Raw genomic sequence first — 21,396 nt, 5'->3', positions numbered from 1 at the left:
GGCCTCCGCAAGTTACTCATACTAAACAAGTTTTATGTTGGTGCACACAACTCCTTTGTCAATCTTATTTAGATAATAAATTATCTATGAAAACTGTAGGTAGTATTAAAGGTTCATTATCAAGCAATATCTAAATAAGAACATTAGAGTAGCAGCGAACCATAAAATACGGCAACAAGACATCTTTCACTATCGAGATGTTCGTAGAGTGAACCGGGAAATGTTGCAATGTATAGGTTTGAAATGTTAGTCAGCTGCTCATATCAGAAAATGAGGGTGATTCAAATGCATTTGATCAGCATCAGGTGTTGTTCTCTGGATGTGCTGACAACTCCCTTCTCCAAAAGTCTCCTTAGACGCTGTGTCATCACATTTCAAAGCTACTTTGGTCAACTTTATTAGCTATATTTGAATACTTATTCTAGCAATTTGTCTCTTCTTGAATAGGCTAGTTCATGACAGAGCCGGCAACCATTCAACCAGAAAGAAGGTTTTGTGCTAAAAACATTTCTACAAGTACTTGTGGTATATGTCTACTAGTATTTGTAAAATATGTCTACAAACACTTGTGAAATATGTCTACAAGTACTAGTGAAATATGTCTGCTAAAACAATTAGCTTCTAAACAATTACATGTAAGTCAGGGTTCTTTTGTTACTATATTTATGCAATCATTTGCTGATGCACAGAACTCAAGCTAGAGCTAGATTTCGAAGATGGAATTTGAACTACAATGAATACAGTTATTGAGCTATGTCTGCATTAACAAAATTTACTATGTGAGTTGTATTTGTTAGTGTATTTGGAGTTGTGCTATATTGCTTGGCTCAACCGCCGCACTCATAACTACAGAATATCATATACATCTTTGGAGTTGCCCAACACCGCTCAATTTAGAGTAATACTTTTGTAGACAGTGATCTATATTGCCCTGCAGTCAAATGAGTTACAGTCTTGTGTCATGATGAAATAATAGAATAGCAATGAATGCAAAGTAAAACAGTAAAAGATAAAAACTCTTCGCACCCATTAAAACTAGCGGTAAAAACTTTTTGAAAAAATACATTGCGTGCAAAAACAATCACAATCTTGTTTTTTCTATGTCTTCTCCATTATGTAAAGTCTCTGAGCTAGACATCACGTAACCTCTATTGACACCATTCATTCCATTTGTTCCATTTGTTCCAATTGTTCCATTTTTTCCATTTGTTCCATTTTTTCCATTTGTTCCATTTTCAAGTTTTAACTGTGTTGTGTTTGTAAGCTCCTCCTTACCCTCAGATTTGCTAGAGTGGATCTCATAGCTGCAGTCGTATATCTCAACAAGGCCAAAGCAAATCCCGAGTATATTTTTGACAAGAAACACAGAAACTGATTCATCATAGTTGACTGCCAGGTAGACTCGGATGGTCAGAAGAGGAATGTTCAGTAGCAGGAGCTCTGCAAATCAATAACAGATGTTAGCACGGTAAATGCAACTAAAATGGTTTGAAGTTAAATTCCTAACAAACTCCAAAAGTCTCTACCAAAACTTTGCACAAATAAGTAACGGTCACGGCATAGCATGGAGAGTAGAGAATAAGAATTAAAAAGCAACCTAGCTTCAAAATGTATATGTTCATGTTTTAACTGGTCGCTGTTGAGGTGAATTGGCCAATCAGGATTAAGCAGTGCATGGCAGGCCGTTGGTAGCTTATTTACTATATTACATACAAACTGTGTAACAAGACACCCAAATGGATGACGGAGTAGCCAGTATGGAAGACAGTCAACAGTTTCTAACCATTTTTACTCATGAGAAAAATTAGTGGATGGAAATTTTTCTCATGATTTCTTAATCATTGGAAAAACTAGCTGAGCGCCAACACTAAGCTTGATTATTTTCAAAGCTAAAACAATTTTAATCTTCAAATGAAAGCCTTTCAAAAGTTTGTTATTTTCCACTAACAGGTGCCATATAAGATGCTCCAGCAACTAAAGATGCTAACTACTACCAATACTGTTACTTTAGGGTCAAGAGTCTTCATGGTAATCACTTGAGTGGCCATTTATATCAGTCTAATATAATAGCGTTAGTTAACATGAGGGTAAACTTGAACAAAAACAATTGATAAATAACGTAAAAATGATTTCATTATAAATTTGCAGCCATAATTAATTGGTAAAAGTTATGTTTGACATTTGCTTAACTCTTTCGCTGGCCAATTATTGTTTTACAGGCACATAATTAAATATTTGGTAAAACCTAATAATTATTATTATTGTTGTAAAAGTTTTTCTTCATAGTCGTGTGGTGGTAGGTGACTGGTTTTAGTTTGTGTTGAGTCCGGGCCTTAACAAAAGGCCAAAGGATCCAAAATCTTCCTCAATTCTACTAAGAGAAGACCTTCCTCAATATGAGAGCTGTTCCTAAGATGGCTGTCTTCTGTATATATAGTCTCAGACAGCCATCTTAGGAACAGCTCATATATTGAGGAAGGTCCTCTCCTAGTGGAATTGAAGAAGATGTTGAATCCTTTGGCCTTTTGTTAAGGCCCGGACTCAACACGAACTAAAACCAGTCACCTACCGCCACACGACTGTGAAGAAAAACTTTTACAATAATAATAATACAGATACGGAGCAGGGATTATTCAGAGGACGAAGGCTGAGTTACAGCAACTGGACAGAAGGACGCGGAAATTGATGACAATGCATAAAGGTCTTCATCCAAGATCTGATGTAGATAGAGTATATGTTGAAAGAGACCAAGGAGGAAGAGGATTAATGAGTGTTGAGGAAACTGTGAATTATGAAAGTCACAGTCTGAAAAAGTACACAGAAGGCAGCCCAGTTGAATTTATAAGAACAGCGGGTAAGATCATAAATACCAACAGTGAAGATGGAAGACAAGAGTATAGAAACCATCAGAAAACTGAACGAAAACAAAACTGGCATGATAAGCCAATGAACGGACAACATCTAAGACAGACAGAGGATCAAGCAGCAAAGGAGACATGGCAATGGATGAAAAGGGGAAGTCTCAAACGAGAGACTGAAAGCCTGATCATTGCTGCTCAGGATCAAGCATTAAGAACCAACTACAGTCATACTTCGACTTATGAGCTTAATGCGTTCCGAGACTGAGCTCGTATGTCAATTTACTCGCATGTTGGTGCAATTTATTTATATATAGAACAATTAAATATATATTGATTGGTTTCCATACTCTAAAAAAATGCAAATAAAACACTTAAAACAAGATATTGTAACAGAAAAAACATGTTGGTTATTATCCTAACTTACCATAAGCTTTTAAAAAGCAACAAATAAAAAATAATGCAAGAAAATGTGATTAATTAAAATGTAAGATTAAATACATACAATAACAGCTAATGCTAGCATTTGCCAGGGAGGGAGATATCCTAGGGAGTTATAGAGAGTTATCCTTCATTACAACAGTTGACTTTGATAAATTTGGATTTTATCAAAGTCTTAAAAGACAAACTTAGAAGCAAACCTAAAAACAAACTTTCATTTTTAACTTTACGTAATTAAAATTTCTTCGGTGTTCATAAGGTAGTTGGAAGTTTCTCGCTGGTTAGCTAATTTTTCCTTCGTTTCGCTTTCACGACTAGCCGGCCGTTTTAAGATAAACCTATCTAAGGAGGTTTGCCTTTGTCGCCCTTTCAACATGTTGCGATTAGGGCGAACACAGGTGTCGTCACAAACAATTAATGTACGGCCACTGGCCAACTTGTCCGAATGTTTATAGTTTTGATAGATAGCACCGGCCTTTTCTCACATAGAATCGTTCAGTTACGTTGTCACCGGCCAATTGTTGATCTTTTATCCAATGCCTGAGCAGCCTCACCATCAGCGGTCGTGAAGATCGCTGCGCCGTTTCGAAACTATGGTTAGTCCTTTTGCGAACTAAATCAATGCTCAGAATATAATCCTTCTGTTTGATAATTGTGAATGTATTTCTGTCATATTGCTGAGCTAGCTCAATCACGCATACACACTTCGCACATTTTTCAATAATTTTCCGTTTAATAATTGTTATCATTTGCTTTTTCTTTGCATTTCATCTTTCATTTTACTGGCAAACTTTCGGTCTACGCACAGTACTTTTAATTTTACTGCACTGAAAATCGCGCACAAAAACACGGTACTAAAGTATAACCTGAGCAGTTGAAAAATACAAAGTGATGCTGTTCTCATAAAACACCTTCGGCATACTTGGCAACTGACTCACGTGCTCGTATCTCAAACATGGCTCGTATGTTAGTGATATAACTTGTTTAAAAGCTGGCTCGTATCTCAAGTTTCTCGTACGTTGGAGCACTCATAAGTTGAAGTATTGCTGTATAGGAAGGCCAAGATAGAAAAGTCAACAAACGATCCGAAATGCAGATTGTGCAGTCAGAAAGATGAAACACTGTTCCACATAGTCAGCGAATGCAGTAAAATTGCATAGACAGAATATAAAGGGCGGCATGGCAAAGTGGCAAGTGCAGTGCACTGGAGCATATGCAAGAAACATGAGTTGCCCCACACAAAACAATGATAAAACCACGGTGCAGAAGTTGTATTGGAGAATGAGAAAGTGAAGCTGCTATGGAACTTCAATGTGCAGACAGACAAGGTTATTGAAGCTAGAAGACCAGACCTGATACTAATAAATAAAGAAACCAAACAGTGCCAGGTCATAGACATAGCAATACCTGGAGACACAAAGGTGGTACAAAAGGAAGATGAGAAGATTGGTAAATACAAAGAGCTTGGGTTCGAGATAATCAGACTGTGGAAGGTGAAGACCGAAGTGATACCAATAGTAATTGGTGCGCTCAGAACAATATCATTGAGGCATATAGCATACTTGGCGGAGGTGGGAGTGAACATGTCTTTTGAGACTATACAGAAGACGGCCATCTTAGGAACAGCTCACATTTTGAGGAAGGTCCTCTCTTAGTGGAATTGAGGAAGATGTTGGATCCTTTGGCCTTTTGTTTAGACCCGGACTCAACACGGACTAAAACCAGTCACCTACCACCACACAACTGTGAAGAAAAACTTTTACAACAATAATAATAATAATAATGCTGTAACCCTCAGTAATAGTTATATCACTTTTAACTCGAACCACGCTGAAGTTATTATTATTATTAGAAACAGCATAACTACCGTCAGTAGTTTTATTACTAAATAGACAATTATCAGAAATATATATCTACAATTAGGGAAGCTTTGGTAACTGCAATACGTCTGATACAGCTGGTCATTGCGCATATAATTTTAACATTTTTGCAAATAAAATTTGGCCCAGAGCAGGCTGTGAACATTAGCTCTATTAGCTCAAAGTAACCAGCAGATTGTTATTTCTCAGTTAAATACAGATATAATAAAATATTATAATTAATTAACTACTCACTAACCAGAAAGGATTCCTGCTAAGCTTACTAAAGCTGCGGCAGGCGGCTCTTGGCCGTATGCAAACACTGTGCTGACCTGTACTACGTTGCTTGCTGTACACAATGAGTTTGCTTGTAGTTTTGATGTGTCTTTAATAAGACGGAAGTATCACAAAGTTTAAAATTGTAGGTTTTAAACTTCCTGACCACATACAAATGCCTCTCAGTGTAATTTTTTGAAAGACCTGCTCACTTCCATGAAGCATCTCGCCAAAGCATTGATCGACAGTTATAGTTCCTATAATTATGATTTTCAATTATTATATTCATTTATATTGTTATAATTATTTGCTCATTTACAAGAGCAAATAAATAAATAAAAAACATGAAAAGAAATTGTTTTATTTCTTTAGGTTTCATATGTAGAAATGATGGTAGCAAACCTACAAACATTTCTAATGCATGATGACTTACCAAAAAGTGATTTTACAATTTTCACTTTTAGAGAGCCGATATGGCTTCCGAAGTGGTCGATAAAAAGGCTGGTCAAGGAAGCAGCTGGACGGACAAGATTGAGTGTTACTACAGTCAATATGACATCCTCTAGTACCAACGGAAAGTCCTGCAGTAACAAAAATAACATAATATTGAGATGTTGAAGAACAGTATTATATAATGTACATAATGACATATAAAATGTACTTCAAAAGATCTTATAAACACACCGTTATGTTTACTATATAAACATTAAAGTTTTTAATTTTTTTAGTGTTATTCATGAATTTTAGCATTTTTGACCCAAGCACAAACTAATGGTATTAAGGTTTATCATTTAGCAAAATGCTCACTGGAGAGATGCAATTACTGTAGCAGCTCTGCATCAGAATTGTCTCCTCATGGTAAATATGTTTAGCAAAGCAGCAGGTCAAAGCTACAAGTGGCATAAAAACAAAAGCCCTTTGTTGGCTCAATTTAGAACAAATCTTAAGTCGTGACAGTGATTAGTTAATAGGGGTTGCGATTCCTATGTTTGCATGTAGAAGATAACTTCTTAGTTATAAGGTTTGTAGATATCTTACATGTAAAATCTCTTTTTGAAAGCCACCTTTATCTGAAAATCGCCTTTAATAGAACACCACTATAAGAAAAGTGTTGTAAAATTCATTGCCATAGCACTCAAATAGAGGTTTTACGGTATCTACTAGTACAATCTAAATAATGAAGCCATAAGATAATTTACTTTGTGGTCTGCAGCTGTTTCAAACAAGACATCTAATATGTCCACAGTATCAAGAACATCTATAGTAAATAGCTTGACAAGTGACAAGATAGATGCCCGCCGTGCCAAAGACTCATGGTTGTGGTGATGTCCCCATGTGAAGAATATGCAGATTATAGCAGTACCACTACAACAAACACACACAAAAGATTAGTTGCCGTGAACAGGGGTAGGCAAGTCTCTTATGAGGACATGTACAGCTAAGAGATGAATTCTTATTTTCACCAGATATAGCATTTAGTTAGCATTTAGTTGCCTTCGTTACATGTGAACCTAGAGAGTATCGAATTGGCACCCAGTATTGAGCATGCCTTACGAAAATTATTTTCATTTTGAACACTTCTAGTACATGATGACCATCTGAAGCACACTCAAACAGACATAACACTAGGAGGTTGCCCATTTGAGAAAAGGAATGCTGCCATAAACAATGAAAAAGACTTCGTACTATCTAATTTATAGGAGAGCTTAGATTTTGGCCTCAGGTCATTTTAGTAAGTATTCACAATCAAAAGTTCCTATCTATGGTAGACAAAATGCATAATATAAACTAGAAATTCCACTGTCATACAGCCCACGACCAAAGTGATATTGGAAAAAAAGAAAGGGTACTGATGGTTGAGAAATGCAATATTAGCAGTCAAATGGCACTGCAGCGCAACAGGATAACTGCAATGGTAGCTGTAATGTACTGGGTGTGGGTGTTATTATATACAACAAACAGCAATAATGAAAGGAAAAGATGTTTATATTTTCCCCTGCAATAGGAGAAATGAAATATTGGCCAATATTAGAAGTAAAATGCACTGATATTATTAAAATAATCAATATTATTAATATAGTAATAATAGAAAACCAATGCACAATTTTGTTTACATTTCAAAACGTCATAGCTAACAATATCGAAAAGTTGTGGTATTTATATAGAGTTTTAGAAAATTTATTTAAAAAGTGTTTGGTCATGACAAGCAGCAATAATGAAAGGAAAATATTATATGTCTATTATAATCTCTCCCCTGCAATAGGAGAAATGCAATATTGGCCAATACTAGAAGTAAAATGCACTGATATTATTAGAATAACCAATATTGTTAATATAGTAATACAGCAATAATAGAAAACCTATGAGCGTTCACGCATCTGGAAGATTTCTGCAAACTGCAGCAAAATAAAAGCTGTTATAAAAGTGTTATAAAGCTGTAGGCCTAATCTACTGTAATGTATGTAATTCAACAACAATAAAGAAATATGTTTATTATAGCTCTGAAATGCAAAATTAGAAGTAAAATGGCAAGCTACTGTGTACTATACACAGTTTGAAAGTTGGTTGCGTTGAATGTAGAATGGTTTTAATAGCGATCTTTAACAGAAAGCGAGTATGAGCATTCACACGTCTGAAAGTTTCATGCAAACTTCAGCAAATTAAAAAATGTTCTCGTCATAAAGGGGCGTTGTAGTTCGGCCCTAGCTTGTACATAAGTTGTAAAGAATTTTGGCTAACGTTTAAAAAAATGAAACCTTCGGTGATTGGACAAAAAAAACATAGGCTGATAAACTGTGTAACACAACTTCGTACCTATAAATCGGTCAACGCCTCAAACGGTCTACGTTTATTACAGAAACCTTCGAATAAATTCGATTACAAGTAAACAATGCCACAGACTGGTAAAATGTGCACGTTATTTTTTCGCGAAATGCGCACGACTTAATCGTTCTATTCTCTGTTGCCCGCCATTTCAATTTCCGGTCTTAACTTTTATTAAACCGAGCTTTTCAAGCGTTTTGTGACGATTTTCGTCCTAATAAATCTGTCTATTTGTGTATAATCGGATCAGATGGGTAAGTTTTAAGAGATTTTCGGGAATATACAAATACTTGGTAGCATATTTAAATAGGCCTATATGTGTTTTGTATCGTTATTATACTTTAACTAATCTACAAAACGATGGTTAAATTTGTTGATGAAATTTTATTACAAGAGTTCGTCTCATTGTTGAATAATTTTCGTAAGTTGTGCGCACATGCATTTATCATAAAAATTCCCAAACTTCGCATCAGCTCGTTTGATCGTGGGACAATACCTAAATTTGTGGCTCGCTTTAAAATTGATGAAGGTAAACCAAGTAAGAATTTACTTGTTGTCAAAGCATTTAGGTACTTGTTGATACGCCCTCAAGTGTTCTTTGTAACAGTTGCAATGTATTTTACTGGAACACTGACTTGACGGTGATATTTCTTACCACAACAAGCACTGATGTGCTCAGACTCAATGCTAATTGTGTTGGAGCCCTTTTACATCACTTTTATAGTGTAACACTGTTTATGGAAAGTTGCAAAAAACTATAAGCATGTCATAGCAACACTTCTGTTTGCAGTAATAACAATAGAACAGGGTAGATTAATATAGGTGACCTTGAACTTGTAACTTTATTGTCTTACATACAACCTGAGCAGGTTTCGTGATAGATGGTTAGTACATAGTGAAAAAGGGAGGGGGAGGGAAAGAGGGGGAGAGAGAGTGAGAGAAGAGAGAGGGAATGAGAGAGAGGGAATAAAGGAGAAAGAGAAAGAAAGAAAGAGAAAAGAAGGGAGTTAGGGGATGGTGACACAGAAGCGAGGGAGAGAAGAGAAGGGTGCCCCGGAAAGAAGGGTGACAGAAAGAGAAGGAGAATAAAAGAGACAATAGAGAAGGGACAAAGGAACAGAGGAACAGAGGAACAGAGGAACAGAGGAGCAGAGGAGCAGAGGAACAGAGGAACAGAGAGAGAGAGAAAGGGAGAGAGAAAGGGAGAGAGAGAGAGGGAGAGAGAGAGGGAGAGAGAGGGAGAGGGAGGGAGAGAGAGGGAGAGAGGGAGAGAGAGGGGGAGAGAGGGGGAGAGAGGGGGAGAGAGGGGGAGAGAGAGGGAGAGAGAGAGGGAGAGAGAGGGAGAGAGAGAGAGGGAGAGAGAGGGAGAGAGAGGGAGAGAGAGGAGAGAGAGGAGAGAGAGGAGAGAGAGGAGAGAGGAGAGAGAGAGAGAGAGAGAGAGAAAGAGAGAGGGAGAGAGGGAGAGAGGGAGAGAGGGAGAGAGGGAGAGAGGGAGAGAGGGAGAGAGGGAGAGAGGGAGAGAGGGAGAGAGAGAGGAGTAAGAGAGAGGGATAGAAGGGAAGGTCAGCACTCGCCTCATGGATGGTAGCCTGTAGCTCTGCTAAAATGTCACTATGTTTCCATGACACGCATGAAGCGCATCATGCGGGTTTGGAGTTGTGGGCAAGTTTCGAATTATGTGTTTCTATGGACGTTCGCATGATGCGGACTGACTCCGGCATGTCCAGCACCACTCCAGCACTAGCAGTTGAAAAAAGGTAAGGAATTGTATGCTATAAGTTAATAATTAGTGACGCACATTTTAGTGAGGCAAACACGCGAAACTCAATCGAGAAAAGACGGCGAAACTATTAAATATGTGTTAAATTGAATAGCCGCACGGTATTTTAATGCCCATCATTTGCAAGTACTGTTTCTATAATTTGCAAGCATGACGGATTTGATAAAGTTTTGCAAATTGCAAAACTCGCTTAGCTTGCGGATTTATGGTGTTTTCATGGTGAGGTTAACTCGCAGATTTGCTCAGATTTGCCAATCATACGCATCATGGAAACAGTGTGTGACAGAACTGCCACTGTTAAGTTAACGAAGCAGGAAACTTATCTTGTCACAAGACAATCACATCTTAACTACTGTTAATCTCTCAAGACATGTCCAGATATAAAACATGCCGCTAACTTGTTCCGTTTCTAAGGTCAGTCATATAATTTTAATTTACAGGAAATTTTTCAGATGAATAACCAAAGATGATTTAATAAACTCAGCAAGTGAATGGCCGTGCGAATGGCCGACATTCGTGAAAGAGAAGAGATAAGTGAAACTATAATTAAAAAGTTTTCTGCAAACTGAGTGATCTGTGAGGCAGAAGCATTTGATTAGAAACAATTTTCCAGACGATTTCTTTCTGTTGATAAATAGGTGAAACGCGATTTGAAGAACAGTATTTAACGATTTAGCAACTCGTGCATGACTGATGCAAGAACACGAGTAAAATGGCACTACTTTACGCTTCATAGTTTTTATTATTTTATTCACATGATTGGGATACAAATATTCCCCTAACAGATATTTCGTAAAGAGCTATGTAAAAGTTGAAAAACTATGTAAAAATGCTATTGTTATGCAAGTTTGGGGCAGAAAAATGGCTTCAATATTTAAGAATTTATTTGGAAATACAAAGATAACTCTATGTCTATGGACTTGTGATGCGAGTGTAGCAAGTAATCAAACAGTTATGTGGGTTTAAATTAATGCGTTTACCATCGACCAGCTATAAAGGTAACAAGCGTCAGAACCTCCAGAGCATAAAACAATTAATGCTCAACACTAGATTGGTCTATGAACAATATTATATTATTATATATATTATAAATGTAATTCACCAAATAAAGTAATTATTTCCAACTATAGTCAATCAATATTACACAATGTAAGATTTAATGAGATTAAATAATTAAAGTGTCAAGTTCAAATACCTCAACTATCGATACCTAACATAAGTACTGCGTGCAATATACAATATACATGATGTTTCAATTTTTACTGTAGATTTACACTCTTTGAGGCAACTTTGATAACTGGCCACAAAGCGATGAAGATAACGATTTTATGTTGCTGCCAGTTTTAAGCCTACTAGAATTACAGTCACTGTCCAAGAGATTACCTAACTAGCTAACCAAATGAAGCTCATTGAGCTGAGCTGAACTTGATATACCATAAGTGGGCATAGACCCCCACATTTGTACACTTGGTTGTGCGGTTCTTATCCGTATACCTTTCTGGCCAGTTTTACTCAATTTTGGCAAGGAGAAAAGTTTGCCCTCTGTGCTTTAATTCTGTGTGTCGAGTGACTTGATATCTTCGAGACACTTTTCTTATGTTTGTCTTTTTTACCATACTCTATACTTGGACCCCCTCTAGGCTCTCACTCAAAACAGAATTACATGTAAACGGCGCCAGATATAATTAGGTGAAGTTTTCTGTTTGCTTGTTTACAGCATTTAGAAAATTCCTACCAGACCTCTGAAAATAAACCTAGATAGTTATATTTAAATCAAACTGCAAAGTAAATTGATTATTGTATGTAACTTTTAAACATATATGACGCTTAAAATTTAAATGATTCATTTCAAGGTTAGAGAAAAAAAGATAGAAAAACTTTTGATTTAAAACTTTGGCAAAAACATCTATAAAGATGAAATAATGAATGCTCAGAGAACTGCTCAACTGTAAAAGTCTAGAGACATACATACAGACATACATACAGACATACATACAGACATACATACAGACATACATACAGACATACATACAGACATACATAAAGACATACATACAGACATACATACAGACATACATACAGACATACATACAGACATACATACAGACATACATACAGACATACATAAAGACATACATACAGACATACATACAGACATACATACAGACATACATACATAAAGACATACATACAGACATACATACAGACATACATACATACATACATACATACAGACATACATACAGACATACATACAAACATACATAAAGAGTCTTTGAAAAAATAGGCTATAGTTAATGACGTAACAGTCATTAGAGCGCTGAAGGAGGTCAAGAGGTATGATGTTGCCCTTTGACCTTTAGATACTGGAGACACAAAACGTGAACACAACCTAAACTTCTGGTAAACCAAATTACAGCTAGAAACCTTTTTTTTAGTTACACAGAAGCCAGTCTATAGTGAGTGATGTATTTTATAGCTGACCAAATAAGTTTTCATTCAACTGCCTAATTTTAAATTTAAATTGTCTGCAAAATATTTAGATTTTTCTATTATAATGATTTGGTAATGCCAATTTAATGCTTTAAAAATATTTGACAACTAAAATTTACATTTTGAGCAAGAAATTATATTGATTTACAGCTCATGACTATGTTAAAGCATTGCAACAAGGGCTGTAGTGATACATAGAGTTGTAAAACTTGAGTTGTTCAAATTTAATATTCAATTAGTTTTTGTTAAAAACATCTGACACCTTATCATGACAAAAGTTAATTAGCAGGCAGAGTTTGCATTAGCTTATTTTAACTCTCAGATTGTTGTAAACGTATATTCTTTTCTTTAAATGTCTGACTGACGCCAGTTAGCAAACTAATTTTAAAACACTCAAAAACAGAGATACACTCCTGTACTACAATTAAATTATTTTGAGTAGTGATACACTCCTGCGGTACTAGTAAAATATTTTGAGTGATGGTACACCCCTACAGTACAAATAAAATATTTTGAGTAGTGGTACACCCAGCACTACTATTAAATTATTTTGAGTGGTGGTACACCCCTACACTACAATTAAAATATTTGGAGTGATGGTACACCCCTGCACTAGTATTCTTGCCCCTTATGGTAATTTGCACCCCTTTTCTGGCTCAAGTAGCCCATTCATTGTCATGTGGGACCTTTTGAGTTAGGAGAACATGAAATGCTTAATATGGACATTAGACTGTAATCACTTATCTATACACAGTAAGGAAGGAAACATGGTGGTCTCAAAACTACAGCTCTCAACTGTTTTCTCAACGAGGGTTGTTTAAATGAAACCTGCCAAAATCATTCAACATTATGATTTTATCGCAAAACCTTCGTTTGATGCCTGACAGATTACACTAAAAAAACATTACTTCTGCAGAAGATGAGGGTCAGGATATAGGGCTATAGGGGTCAGAATTTAGACTCGATCGAGATTTTAAGGTTTCAAATGCATTTTATTACATTTCCACCTAATACTTCAGTAGAGTGCTATAAAAATATAAATATTATAACTCACTCTGTACCACGAGACAAGTAGCGCGGCTCGGTACAGAGTTGGCTTATGGCAAAAAGCCACATGGTTAGGCTTTAGTAATCTTCATACAAAATGTTTCTGATTGGTGGGTAGCTAATTAATCAGCCTATTGTACCTGTACTTACACAAAATGAACCAATCATCTACCAGTGTTGTGCAGCCAGTAATGAGTGTAGTTTCGCTTCAACATACATTTTTTCATCAGAGCTTCTTACTAGAAACCAGTCATGTCAGTCATGACAATTGCTGATGTTTCATTAATTTTAGATAAATGGAATTTGAGTGATTATCTATTGAACAATATTGCTACTAAGAGTGATTGATTTATATTTAGTACTAGGAATGCTGTAAGATGTAATAATATTGATAAGCTGTCTGACTCAGACATGTCCATGGTAGGGGTAAAAATGGCTGAAAAGAGTCAGAGCTCATTCTCCAACACATGTGTGACATTTTCATGGCATCAGCTGATATAAAACTTTATGCTGTTTAATTATGTATCAAAATATTTTTATACTTCTGTGGTTCAAAAGTTATGACAATTTATATGCACCTTTGTCAAATATTAGGTTTTAATGTATATTTAATTATGTCCCGATAAAAAATTTAATTCAGTACCGAAAGAGTTAAACTTAAATATTTACATAACTATAGTCCTTTTAAGTATTTTTGGCAGCATATTGATAAAATGTACAGCTTAGATGAGAGCAGCACATAACCTACCATATGGCAGTTTTTAAGTCTATGATTTCTAGCTCTTGTTCAAGGTCATGGAGAAATATAACAGACACTCTTGCACCGAGTGTTGCTCCGTATACAAGCCAGGCGAGAGAGGCGAATGGTAAACCTGCATACAGACACAGAGAGTATCAGTGGCGGCAGCAGTGGTGGCAGCAGTAAAAACCCACATGTTGCCTACAGTAAATGCCCACATGCTGCCTACAGTAAATACCTACATACTGCCTACAGTAAATAAAAACATGCTGTCTACAGTGAATAATTGTCACTTCAAATGCGTTCCTTCAAGTTGTTTAACCTTGAAAAACATAGATTTTTAGCGGTTCATGTTGGTGTTCATATAGCAAACAAAAATTTCAACACTTCCCTTCATGCTCATATAGTTGTTTTTACACTGGGCTAATATAGTTTGGTACAGGGTGTTTTTAGAGATACCTTACTGTTAAAGGATTATATAAAAAAAATTCATTGGAAACTTGCATTTGTCATATGAAATCAACATCAAAGAACAGGGCTATATGCTTTAAAAACCTAGGGCTTTAGTTTGTCACCCAACATACATGTTTCAACATACAGCTTTTATTGAAGCTACTGTATACATTAGCATTGAGAATAGAATTTATTATTTAGAAGAACCAAAAAACATGTTTTTAGAAATTCTTTAATACTAAATTTTCTGTAGAAACGTAAGCTATAATCAAATATTTAAACCCTTGTAACAGTATTTCACAAACCCTGACTCATAGAGGCCGATTGGTTGCAGTTTCATTATTTTGCCTGGCTTTGCATTTTCTGATAGAATTAAAACCAGGGGTTATGCTCAACAGTAAAATTTAGCCTGGCATATCATATTAAATGGCAGCGGGTCTGTTACTATATACACTGCTGCCAGTAAATAAAATTTCTTCGAACACCATTCAGTCAACAAATGTTTCAATTTTAACTCAATAATGATGACAAGTCAATTTCCCTCTATCAGGCACACACATGACAACAAACTGTCATTGTCGTGAGAATTTCCTTCAAAACTTTCATTGTCGTAAGAATTTACCTTTAGCGAATCCACTTTCTTCCTTATGTTTCACAGCAACTCGTTGTAGTCTCCACTCTTTTAGGTAGAAGGAAGAGATAAAGAGAATAATGACCAAAGCATCCGCAATAAACCAGAGCCAGTGCTTCTGATCAGCGTACTGCAAGTAGTCAGAGGCAGCAAGATAAGATCCGTGAGTTTGCCCCAGATTATAATTGGTTTCAGCTTGCTTCCCTTCAGTATTCACCGCTCATTAGCCATTTATCTAGACTTAGTAATCACTATGACTCACCACTCACCAGACACTGTCACATATCTACTCAATCAATGAGAGTGCTTGCTATTGTCTCGGACTCAACCAAGAAATCACTCCAGGTGAATGCTAACTTTTTAAAGAAAGCTACAATTATGCAGCCAAGAACTCGTAAACAAACATAAAATGGCTGCTGAGCATGCTGGCATGATTAGCACGGTATTTGTATACAGTCGGCGCCCCTACAACATAAATAATCCGCTCCAGAAACGTTTATGTTATAAGGATTTTATGTTATACGAACAGTAAAATACATGTAAATTGCCTAATTCATTCCGAGATCTTTTCAAACTCATCCCTTTGGCCATACAGAAAAGAAAAACTAGACATAATTTCGTAATTTGTGAGATGTACCGTAACTGCAGTACTATTAGTTTGCGTCGACAACTGGTCTCCTTTTTATGATCAATCTCACTGGTTTTAAAGACTATGATTGCGGTAATTTTACAACAAGTTGATGGGGACTGCACATTCTCGACGTTCATTTACAACGATTTGCTTATATTTTCTAAACAGCAGTCTATTCTGTAAAGTAAAACTAATAACAAACATATTTTATACGTCTACAATGAAGCAAAATAAAAAATGTTTTTACTGTAAAAGAGCAGTACTACCTGTTCTTCGTCTATTTTATCGAAGGGTCAAGGTTAAGATAAAAATAATTTTTCGACGATACTCCGACTCGTGACATTCCTATTTGTGAACCGGCGCTGTATTACCTGCGCCAATTGATTGCCTTTAAGTATTTATGAACAATTGTGCACCTATTCTCTATTCTCTGTTTTTTTCACACATTTTTTCTGACCATTGCTCACGATAACCTACAATGTCATGAAAGTTGTAGGCTATATATAATAGATATAATGCTATACGCACACCGTTTGTTCTTTCGCAAGTGTGACGAGATAGGTAACTATTTAAATCAAATTTGAGAACTCGCCCAATTTGACACTTTACGTTATATAAACAAATTTATGTAGTACGAAGTAAAAACTTCACATAAATTCTTTACGTTACCTGCAATTCATGTTAAAAGAAGTATGAATTGTAGAAGCGTCTACTGTAAATCGCTATAGCAAGGATGTCACGGTGTTGGCAGGTGACAGCAAGTACTTACAGGAATAAGCTTAGTTGATGGTTGTAATTTTAGCTGGGCTTAAGGATATATGTTTCCATATTTTATCTAAATTCAATTATTTTTATTAAGCCTTATTATTCCTACTAGCAGCATACAGGGAGTCTCATAATCATGTGAGAGATAATCATGTGTAATAAATATGTGAACAATTATTCTGAAATGCGGCAAGGTGACTGCTTGGTGCATTGGTTAGCGTGCAGTTCCATTAATCCTAATAGCAAAGTTAGAATACAGTGTGATGTGTTATTTTCTCCTTACTTCTCAGCAAGACTTTGTACAGATGGACAGACAAACATACGGATACAGGGTTTATTATAGTAAAAACTATGGGAGGTTTTTATCACAACCTTTAGGGTTGGTTGTGAGCCTATTTAAGGGCCAGAGGGTTGTCACTGTCTTCTTCTACTGCAGAGCCTCTTCAAAATATGACATTTCTAAAATTGTCGATTTTTGTATTGTTTTGAAGGAGATGTTTCCTCCTAATTTTGTCAGGTTTGACATAATTCTGCAGCTTATTATTCCGAGAGCTACACTGATGATGGGTATCACTTTTAGTCTTCTGTCCAGCAATAGTTGGAGCTCAAAGTTCAGTTTTCTGTACTTTTCCATTTCTTCTACTTCTTTTCTCCCCCCCCCCCCGTTTATTATTATTATTAGTATTGTGGTTGTGATTGTTATTTTGGTTATTATTGTTGTGGTTATTATATATATGTGTTATATATATTATTATATATTATATTGTATATTATTATATAGTATAACAATTAGCAAAAAATTCAATTGTTCAACAAAATCAGCAGCAGAATTCCTTTTTTTTACATTTGTTGTCACCTCTTTTCATTCTGTGCTTTCTGTATACTTCATTGCTGTGTATAATTTCCTGCCGCATTTATGATAGAGTCATTGTGAATTGTTCGGCAGTTAAAAATCAAAAGATTTATCCTGTACTTTTACAGAAAAATTTGCTTCTGCATACGATGGTAATAACATGTGACGTATTTCACAGAAGCTATGTTGATACTTAGTGACACGAGTTTATTAGAATACAAATAAAACTGTTGGCACAACATTGAGATTGTGATAAATTGCGATGCTATATGCAGCAAATTAGCACCTATTGTTCCTGCTAGCTACAGCAGCTAGGAAATTAAGGTTCACTGGAGTTATAGAGCTAAACATCATCAGCTAAAGAATTAAACTTTATTTTAGGAAAGAAGATCACACGCTACATCTAAAATTAGCAGCAAGCACACTGCAGATGGCATGACAAGCATAATTTAATAAGCCAGAGCTTAGTCGTAGCAATAGCTCACACATCACTACAATCCCTCACTTCCCTAAGCATGCTGTGCCAGGACCAACGAATAAGGAAAAATTTAGATTGATTGATAACATATAAAGTGAACACGTGGTGGCACATGTTACAGTTAGTCAGAATTCAGTACAATACTGTTCTCCTATTTTTGTGCCAACTCTCTTAGAAAATTAGATCAAGCCTTTGGCCCTTGGTCACACAATGAATACAAAGTACTTTAAGCGAAACTTGCTAGGTCTGACTCATTGAAAGGTCCATTTTTATAGATATTCAGTTGATGGAATCACTAGTAGTGTACAATTCCTCATAGTGTAGTGGATAAAAAGTAATTCTTGCTAATCCATTAAGATCAAATTAAGTGTTGGGTTGGTCTCTATTGTTATAAATTATCTGATAAAATATGTTGAGAGCTCACATACATTCTTCTACAGTATGTCCAAGGAAAGTAATGGTATTATCATCGTCGACCCGGCAGTGAACATGCACTATTGTCATCAGCTCGGCGGAGTTTTTTCAGATATACAACTACAGTATTTATCATGCTTTTCAAAGTTTTACAAATGCTGTAATTGTACCATTTCCTTGCTAGGCTATGTCTGTACTAAAACATAACCGTGGTTCTCTTCAAAATTTTTGTGTGGTGAGATAAAAACCAACCTCTGATTTTCTACTTAGAGAGGTTTCTGGCTAATATCATTTTCTATTAGCCCTAGGATGGGCCTAGCAAGACAATACAGCTATAACAACTGTTGCAGATACCCAATAGAAAAGAAAAACCAGTTCAAACGATAAACGGAACGGGTATGAGTGAACTAACCACAAGTTGTAATTTCTCCTGAAGACTTGATAGAAAAGAGAGCACAGCTACTTAAAGTGTTTAATTGATGACTGGATGGGAACAGAGGCAAATGGACTAGGGCTATCGATATTTTATAGCTTGAGTTTCGATACAAGGAGAGAAGACAAGTCCAATTGTACACAAACTATTATACGTTTAAAAATTTAGCTTTGCTCTTTTATTGAAACTTTAGTTATAAAGCATTATTATTGGCCCCCAACTAACTTGTTAATTTAAAAAATGAAGCTATAAAACCTCTTCTGAGCTTTCACTCATCTCAAGAATCTGGACTTTCATTTGCTGAGAATATCTAAAAAAGCTCTCCAACTCAGCATGTCATCAAGTGGAAGAATAAAAGTAAAACTTATATGTATTTGCATATTACAAGTTAGAGAATTTTTTTATTTTTTATGTGTTGTGCATGCAAAATGCTTTGATATTATTTTACAAGTGATATTTAATGTTAAACGTAGCCAGTCTTCTAGTACTATATACATATGTAGTCTAGTGAGGATCCTAGATGTCTACGAATGCCTCAAATGTTAAAAATGTTGAAGGCGTAATTCCAAGTAAAAGCGAACAGGATTTAAACCACTGGGGCCATAGTGATTTATTTGACAGGAGCATAAGCCGTACTTATTTAAATAAATATATAATGATTTATGTCAAGCAGAACCCAAGCGAAAAATGGTAATCTCACTTGACACACTTCCAGCAAATCTATTTTGCATAATAAAATACTTGATGGTTTGTTAGCAATAGCCTTAGAAGGAGCCCAACTATCGCTCACTTTATATTTGATCAAATCTTATTCCGACTTGTCAACAAATCTCAGAACAGGTCAAGGCACTTTAACACCTAAAGGATTTCAGTTTATAATAGATCCTAGGAGTATGTCCGTCATTTAATAATGATAGTAAAATATCTTCTACTCCTTATAAATAGTTTATTTTACATGCATGTATGCTACAGTAAATCACTAGTCTAAATCACTTTATGAGAGGGTTTTTCGATCAGGGGTGTAAGCTGTTGTTCGCTGGATGCAAGGACCAATCGAAATGACAAGGAAAATTTGTTTGTCCTAACAAAAAGCTGAATTACAATTTTTTTATAACTAGTAACAACCCACTAACAAGTTCAAATAATAAACAATCATGGCATAAATGAATAACAAATTTTATTCTCAGGCATCATTTTTCTTTTTGTGATTATTGGTAGAATAGCCTTCCAATTAGATATTGTTTTTATATATTCTGAATATCTCTGTTTTTCATTGTTTTGAGCCTTTTTTAAAAATAAGGGGGTGAAAGATTGCCTCCATTAGCCGTAGGGGGTTTAGCGATGAAAATAAATAAGCAAGCACTGCTCTATGATCACTGACTAGGTGTTGTAGTAATCTATGAGAGTCAATCTGGACCACAGGCTACCATAATCATAGATTGTTCATAATGAATTCTATTACCAATAGGAATTAGTGTGACTTTGTTATCAGGATGAAAAGGTTGATTTTTGTTTAGGCTCACATATAACATAAAACATATCGTTATTTGGAGTTAGCTTTTGTAAGATAATATGGGAGGTCATCAACACGGTGTTTAAGTCATTGCTCTGTGGGTGTTCCTTTGAACTTGCGCCAAAATTTGGATGATACGGAGTTGAGCGGAGTGAAAAATAGCAGTAACTGCTTGTACCAGCTTTGAAGATAAATATTTTTGCAGTTGATATGGACAGACTCTTGCCAACTCATTTACAGAATGGAGTACTGTGTAGTGGTCCAGCGCAGGTCATTAATGTAATTATTGGCATGGTCTAGCTTGAGCTCAGAGATGATAAAATGATAAAAAATTGTAAAATTAGATTACCTTGTAGGCTATGCCTTAAACACAAAAAATAGATATGTTGTTAGAATGTGGTCCCACTGTTTTATAGCAAACTAGACTTACCGCTGAGACCATATGTATGTTGAGGAAGAAGGCTTGGAGGACAACGAGCAGGATGCACACGGTCTGTGCCGGAACATTCCTTAGTCGTCCCAAACACAGTCTTCTCATTGGGTCCTCCGAGACTTTCTTTTCACTTCCAGGCCCACTTTTGACTGCTGATAAAAACCAAGAATCCATGCTATTTTCGGCTATGAGTCTTGTCTGTGTTGCCGAGAAGAAACGATGTCGTAGCAAAGTTTTGAGTGAACCACACCGTAATCACCACCTTCTAGAATTGCTTGTATATCTGTGAATCCCTTGCAAGACTAGCTGCACTATTTGTTATCTATTCTGATCTACAGAATGGCTAATACAGTTCTATTTGGATGCTGATTGGATCAGTTTGCTATTGCAGTTCTCTTATTGGCTGATCATAGTTATGGGTGGTGAAGGCTACAATCCGTCGCCCCCCCTCTTGGCTGATAATAGGAGAATTATAG

The 21,396-nt window shown here is 35.9% G+C and overlaps 2 protein-coding genes across 2 annotated transcripts in view; one reads left to right on the top strand and one right to left on the bottom strand.

Moving 5' to 3' along the window:
* Nucleotides 1–21,396, top strand: part of LOC137405864 (uncharacterized) — a 405,083-nt gene that overhangs the window by 336,424 nt on the left and 47,263 nt on the right. The gene's annotated exons all lie outside the window — the stretch shown is intronic.
* On the bottom strand, nucleotides 790–21,174 carry LOC137406388 (uncharacterized). Its single transcript, XM_068092964.1, has 6 exons — nucleotides 20,918–21,174; nucleotides 15,392–15,530; nucleotides 14,326–14,449; nucleotides 6,634–6,799; nucleotides 5,868–6,015; nucleotides 790–1,440 (listed from the first exon to the last, which is right to left on the bottom strand). Exons 1-6 carry the CDS (start codon nucleotides 21,092–21,094, stop codon nucleotides 1,082–1,084), a joined length of 1,113 nt encoding a protein of 370 aa, XP_067949065.1. The 5' UTR covers nucleotides 21,095–21,174; the 3' UTR covers nucleotides 790–1,081.

Source organism: Watersipora subatra, chromosome 10 (genome assembly GCF_963576615.1).
Source record: "Watersipora subatra chromosome 10, tzWatSuba1.1, whole genome shotgun sequence".
NCBI classification, from domain to species: Eukaryota; Metazoa; Bryozoa; class Gymnolaemata; order Cheilostomatida; family Watersiporidae; genus Watersipora; species Watersipora subatra.
The sequence above is the reverse complement of the archived record's forward strand: the minus strand, read 5'-3'. Positions and strand labels throughout refer to the sequence as shown.

Bases quoted from the DNA above. Each gene is read 5' to 3' on its own strand.
- LOC137406388 (XM_068092964.1), bottom strand. From the start codon at position 21,094: ATGGATTCTTGGTTTTTATCAGCAGTCAAAAGTGGGCCTGGAAGTGAA. The intron at 14,450-15,391 runs GTAAATTCTTAC...GTCTGTATGCAG, and splicing joins AGAAAGTGGATTCGCTAAAG to GTTTACCATTCGCCTCTCTC. The intron at 1,441-5,867 runs GTAAGTCATCAT...ATTGATTTGCAG, and splicing joins AATTGTAAAATCACTTTTTG to AGCTCCTGCTACTGAACATT.